The 6,845-nt window shown below is 40.1% G+C and overlaps 1 protein-coding gene and 1 long non-coding RNA gene across 2 annotated transcripts in view; one reads left to right on the top strand and one right to left on the bottom strand.

Annotated features, from left to right (window-relative positions):
* Positions 1 to 2,471: 2,471 nt before the first annotated feature.
* The window catches only part of LOC123865493, a 19,496-nt gene continuing 15,122 nt past the window's right edge, over positions 2,472 to 6,845 (bottom strand). Inside the window, exon 3 of the long non-coding RNA XR_006795977.1 lies at positions 2,472 to 2,513. This is a non-coding gene — a long non-coding RNA (uncharacterized LOC123865493). The remainder of the gene's footprint in view (positions 2,514 to 6,845) is intronic.
* LOC123865481 overlaps positions 5,316 to 6,845 on the top strand; it is a 35,629-nt gene continuing 34,099 nt past the window's right edge. Inside the window, exon 1 of the mRNA XM_045906537.1 lies at positions 5,316 to 5,597. Within this exon, the coding sequence (XP_045762493.1) occupies positions 5,408 to 5,597 (190 nt within the window). The 5' untranslated portion in view covers positions 5,316 to 5,407. The remainder of the gene's footprint in view (positions 5,598 to 6,845) is intronic.

Here is a 6,845-nt window from a genome sequence, read left to right as displayed (position 1 = left end):
ATCAATAGATTTAATACTGGAAGTGATCACCGACTCGTAAGAGGCTCTCTGAATATAGACCTTCAGCTCCAGAGACGACGTTTGATGGGGTCAACTCTTCGCCCGAGACCACGCCAACCCATAGTTGCAACAGAAAAGTTCCAATTAGAACTTAGGAACCGATTCGAATTGCTGGAAACCACCGACGAGGTTGATCAGAAATATGGCGATCTTGTGGACGTCGTTCGGGAAGTGGGTAGTAAATTTTGCCAAAAAGAAGGCAAAATCTTTTCATCCAAGATCTCTAGCGAGACCCTGGATTTGATGCAGCAAAGACGGGAAATGTCCTCAACTTCGTCAGAGAGGCAGTCTCTAAACAAGGTCATTAAAAAGCGAATACGCTTCGATATGCGTGCTGCCAACACTCGCAATATAAAAGATGCGATTGAACGCAATAAGGGGGCTAAAGTATTCGCTAAGAGTCTTGGGAGGAGCCATTTGACGAAGTTGAGAACATCGGATGGCCGAACTGTTGCTTCGAAACCAGAGGTGTTAGCGGAGATCGAGCAGTTTTACGGGCAGCTCTGCTCTGCCCATGCTTCGAAACCTGCACCCACCCAATCCACGAACGACCAACGTGCGAGACTTGTGCGCCACTATACCGATGACATCCCGGATATCGACGTAGGTGAGATTAGTATAGCCCTCGGACAGCTGAAGAATAATAAAGCCCCAGGTGATGACGGTATTACAGCGGAGCTCCTGCGCGCAGGAGGAAAGCCAATTCTTAACAAGCTTAAAGACCTCTTTAATACCGTCATCAAAACTGGCACAACACCGGAAAAATGGAGTAGAAGTGTCACCGTACTCTTTTTCAAAAAAGGAGATAAGAGTCTACTTAAGAACTACAGACCAATCTCACTTCTAAGCCATATTTACAAGCTGTTCTCTCGGGTTATTACGAATCGTCTCGCCCGAAGACTTGACGAATTTCAGCCTCCGGAGCAGGCTGGGTTTCGGAAAGGCTACAGTACCGTAGACCACATCCACACGCTACGGCAGATTATGCAGAAGACTCAGGAGTATAATCTGCCTCTCTGTCTAGCGTTTGTGGACTACGAGAAAGCCTTCGATTCCATCGAGACCTGGGCTGTTCTGGATTCATTACAGCGATGCCAAGTCGACTGGCATTATATCCAAGTGTTGAGATGTTTGTATGACTCCGCCACCATGGCCGTCCAAGTTCAAGACCAACAAACGAATCCGATCCCTATACGGAGAGGTGTGAGGCAAGGAGATGTAATATCTCCCAAACTTTTCACCTGTGCCCTAGAAGACGTGTTTAAGGTATTGGACTGGAATGGTCGAGGCATAAACGTGAATGGCGAAAATATCTCTCACTTGCGATTTGCGGATGACATAGTCATACTGGCTGAATCGCTGCAACACCTTGAGGAAATGCTGATCGAGCTTAGCTGTTCTTCCAGACGAGTAGGTCTTGAGATGAATATAGACAAAACGAAAGTCATGTTTAACGAACACGTTACCTCAAGACCCGTCACCGTCGGCAATGTCAGCATCGAAGTTGTTCAGGAATATAACTACCTCGGCCAGATTATAAAATTCGGTAGAAACAACTTCGACAAGGAGGCTGACAGAAGAATCCAGCTGGGCTGGGCAGCATTTTCAAAGCTACGTCAGGTCTTCGAATCGTCGATACCGCAAAGCCTTAAGACTAAGGTCTTCAATGAGTGTGTCCTACCTGTGATGACGTATGGAGCAGAAACGTGGACACTGACAGTTGGCCTCATCCACAAACTAAAAGTCGCTCAGCGCGCTATGGAGCGAGCTATGTTGGGTATTACTCTCAGGGATAAAATCCGGAACGAGGAAATTCGCAGGAGAACAAAAGCGACCGACATAGCTCAGAGGATTAGCAAGCTGAAGTGGCAATGGGCAGGCCATGTCTGTCGCAGAACCGACGGCCGTTGGGGCAGACGTGTTCTGGAGTGGAGACCGCGTACCGCTAAACGCAGTGTGGGACGACCTCCAGCCCGCTGGACCGATGACCTGAAGAAGGTGGCGGGGAGCGGGTGGATGAGGAAGGCGGAGGACCGTGTTTGGTGGCGCGCTCTTGGAAAGGCCTATGTCCAGCAGTGGGCGCTTACAGGCTGATGGATGGATGGATGGATGGATGGAACTGACGACGCAAGCCTCTTATTTATTATAATAATAAGGAGCTGTCAAGCAAACTGTAGGTACCTATATTAAGCAATTACACTTCCCTTTAATCCGAACGTTTTAGGCCCACTGCAACCAAGCAAAACGCCCTAAAACTGTACTGAAAATGAGTACAAAGTTCAATGATTTCGATCACTGAATATAAGCTTGCACTCATTTCCAAGCAAAACAGCCTAAACTGATTACATTCTAAAACGAATTTTTGTTTATTTTTATGCATACCTAATAGTTTTTGATTTATCGTGCAAAATGTTGGAAAAAATACCCGAGTACGGAACCCTCAGTACGCGAGTCTGACTCGCATTTGGCCGGTTTTATACCTCAAGTCACAGATAGTCATCCATGGTTGGACATTAGGTCTCAGGTAAAGTATAAGGACTTCCACATGGTCTTGCGGCTTGCGCCACCTTTTAATTTTGCGACGTGTTTGATATCGTCAGTTTACTTAGAGGGATATTTACTCATGTGCCAACGCTGCTTTTTCTATTGCGACGTCGTCATTCTTCGTGAGTCGCACCTTGGGACCACCATCGATCATATCAATTGATAAACCCTATCAAATTTTCTAAGTGCCCCGCCCATTGCCACTAATTCAGCTTCGTAACCCTTTGTTGAACTATTTCGTTTACTCTGGTTCCCCTACTAATCTCTTCATTTCTGTTCTAGATAGGTACCTATACTATGTGGAAATGTTCCTTCGAACAATTTCGAAACCTCATTTACCTAGTTGACCAAGTTTTACTAAAGTCTATAAGATAACAAGCTGTTAAAAACCGTTCGTTGTCAATTCTTTTGATCCTTACTGCCTTTTAGTTAAAGTTTGAATTTATCTGGTATTTTTAGTAGGTAAGTACATTGTTGACAGTTTTTTGTTTAATATTTGATTTGGAGATGTTTGGTTTTGAATGACGTAAGTAAGAGATTTCTGGATAAATCTGAGGTTATACCTACACTTTCCTTATTTTTCTCAAGTATTTACTGATACTATGGTAACTAGGTAAAGTTCCCATGTCACAGCCACAGTCACATCATAGTCGAGACTACCTTTTCATCATGATGCAAAATAATAACTTTTTCGATACTTTAGAAACTCACGGAAAATCGATTTCATGTGTGAGATTCAGATTTCAGAGATTAGAATAATTTTACATAGCGTCGCTGCGCATGAAAATTTCGCTATGTGGGAAATCACAAGCTTTCAGGAGACTCTTTTAAAAAAAATTTAAAAAGAATATGCTTTGCTTTTAGATCAAAATCACATATCTAAAAAGATTATTTCTTGAACTAGCACATATTATGCTAGAGAACGGGAATTTACATGTACGCCATCAAAAATGAAAATCCTAAAAAACACTTAGCGGGTTTTGCATGCGCAGTGACGACAATGCACTTTAAACCTTACTCTTTGTTCCTACCTACCTAGGCTACCTATGCATTATTAAACATTAATAATAATTGATGCTACGGCAGTAGGTACTTACGAAAGATTAAGAAAATTATAGTAATTTTCAGATAATATTAGCGATAATAACCCGGATATTATAAGGCGTAGTATAGGTATCTACAGAGAACCAGGAAAAGATTTTTTTTTAATTTTTAACTCTCTCTCTCTCTCTCTGCTTCTCATTGTTGAGGGTCGTGCCCCTTTACCATTAATCACATGCCTTATGGTAGGGATTTTCGTGGGATGATAACCTCCTCAGATTCTCATATAACTCGATTAAGAATATCTAGGGTCTTTTAGGTTTCAATCAATCAGTCAGCCTGTCTGCCTCCACTGTTGGACACATAGGTCTTCCCAAGAGTGCGCCATAACATACGACCCTCCGCCTACGACCGAAGTGGGTGCCATAAGGATATGGCACCCACTTCGGTCGTCAGTCCAGCGGGTTGGTGGTTATCTCATACTGCGCTTGTTGGTTCGTGGTCTCCACTCCATACCTACCTTATAACAGCTAACCTGGGGTTAATCAAGGGAGGTGTTTATCTAAGGGGCGGATCAACAAATTCCTGAAAGGCAGGCAAGAGGATCCTCTGCTGCAAATTTTCATAGGCAGTGCTAATCACTCAACACAGTCGGACGATTCAGAACACTCGATTCGGTAAGTTATCGTTCGCTAAGATGCATTTTTCAATCGCCCGGCTGGTGACTCGATTGCTCGTTTGCTTGCTATTTTAATTTTTTTTTAACTTAGCATAGTAGCTAAATACTAGGACTTCTAAAAATCGATTGACACCTCATTCATCAAAATCGGCCCAGTAGTTTAGGCGCTACGGTGGAACACACCGAATCTGGATACAATCATACATACATATTTACATATATACATACATACATACATAGACTGCTAAAATCATAACCCTTCCTTTCGGCTTTGCCGTAGTCGGGTAAAAAAGAGCTAATGATGTATTCGTAGTAAAGTATGCAGACGATTTAACTTGACAAGTGCCCATAACCTTTGAAATAAAAGATGAAATTGAGACGAAAAAATTACGTCATTTTATTCTATACCATTTATTAAAACCTTAAGTTGCTGAGGTACCTACCACATTAATAAAATTAGCTTAGTGATACTTATACGAACACATAGGTAATATTAATTATGCGTGTCTAAAAATAATCATCTATCTATGCGTAGGTATCTAAGATTGGACCGATTAGAAACGAACATGTTTTCGATATTATTAAATCAAGTCTTTTTCATATTAAGTAGGTATAACTTGCCTACCCATATCAATTTCCTGGCAGATTATAACAGGTAGACGTGATATATCTATCAATCATTAAATTGCAATCAACCATCTTTCGAAAAGAGAAACATTAACAATTTGAGTGTTTAAAAAATGAATTCCCGATAAGAGAATTATTAGTGGCACTTGCGGTCGTAGTAGCATTTTACTCAAGGCGGCTAACAGTCTCGACGCGTTGCGGAACTCTGTTGCATAAATACAGATTAAAAAAAAAAACGTAATTAAAATTGACAGTTTATTTTTTTTAATAATTAAAAAAGTGAAGCTGTGATCGTAAAAGGGACAAATAAATTTTTTGGAATAAAACTTAAGTTAAATAAAAGTTTTTTTTTTTTTGCAAAGAAAAGTGAGGCTGTGGTCGTAAAATATTTTGACAAAAATATTTTTTTTACAATACTTTTCCAAAATTAATTATATCACAGAACTATAAGTGAAAATGGAAAGGATAGAAGTAAATGACGTTTTAATAAGAGAGATTAATGACAGTGCACTAGAATTAGAGGAAAATAGAAAGGACAGTGCGGATGAAAATATGGACTTTGGGAGGATTATGGGAATGTTACCCATTTTCATTTTACTGTTGATTATGTTCGTCAGAGTTGTTTTCGTCGTATACAAAAGTAGTGGTAAGTAAAATTTTAATATCCTATTTTATTGAAAAGAAAAAACATGCAGGACAATTTGTGCCACGCACTCTACCGATTCGGAAAGTACATTCTACTAAGGAGAGTCGGCGAGAAACTCAGCAGTTACTCTGTTCTGAACGCAAAATAATGTTTGGGTATGGGTACTTACATAAGTAATACCATGGAACTGTGTTATTAAGAAATTATAATAACCTCGACTTAATATATGTTTTTTGAAAACCAACAGCTGTTTACGCAATGTATCTACCTAGTCTTAAATTTAGTTCGGTTAAAGCTAGTTACAGGTTTTTGCTAAAGGATTCATTCTAATAATATAAACAGGCAGGCCAGGGTACCTGGTAAAACTTAGCTAAAGTGCAGGAAACCATACAGAGTTGTTACGTTTCATTAGAGTCATCATCAAAATCAACTCGATTCATCGCGGGCCCAATATTGCGCATGTACATGGGTCTCTACTTCAGACCCAAGCCCAATAGTGGGCCCGTGGAGACTCTCCACTCAAATTGAGGAGGGCTTAAGCCATATAGTCCTCCACGCTGGCAAAGGATGGATTAGCAGACTTCACAGATCGTTGAGCATATTAGGTATAGAGAACTTCAGACAAAAATGCCACCTTAATTGCTTGAAAAGCGCATAACTCTGAAAGTTGATCTATAAAATTAATTAATTGTTTATAAGAATGTGTTAAATCTTTGTCTAGATACACGTGAAAATAAACGTGAGACAGTAATTACTAGTCTAGCTTTGATTGTCGTTCAAACGTATTTATTATCTATCTATTGAGTAGTTTCAAATCTATTTACTGTCTATCTATTGACTAGGATTTTCCTTTTTCGTAAACATTTACTTAACATGTTTTTTTAATTGAAAATCCGTATCAGTAGGTACTTAAGATCTGTCTGTCGGCTTTTCACGGCCCATCCATTAAACTGATTTTGCATGGACGCTACTTTTTATCCCGGAAAATCTAAGAGTTTCCTAGGGATTTTTCATAAAACCTGAACCTGAAACCTGTCAAGGGAATCAATTTCTATAGGATAGGTATTTCCCGTTGACATAAAATTATGAAATTCGGTGGGTAGCAGTAGGTTCTTATAGCACAAGTAAAGGATTTGTCAAACTCTCATTTGAAGATTTTATTTTTGTACATACTATTATGTAAATAGAAAAATGTCTGTAAAGCATCCGAGTGGGCTTCGTCTGTGTTGGTGTTAGCTGGCGGGCGTG

Source organism: Maniola jurtina, chromosome 5 (genome assembly GCF_905333055.1).
Source record: "Maniola jurtina chromosome 5, ilManJurt1.1, whole genome shotgun sequence".
In the NCBI taxonomy this organism is placed as follows: Eukaryota; Metazoa; Arthropoda; class Insecta; order Lepidoptera; family Nymphalidae; genus Maniola; species Maniola jurtina.
The sequence above is the reverse complement of the archived record's forward strand: the minus strand, read 5'-3'. Positions and strand labels throughout refer to the sequence as shown.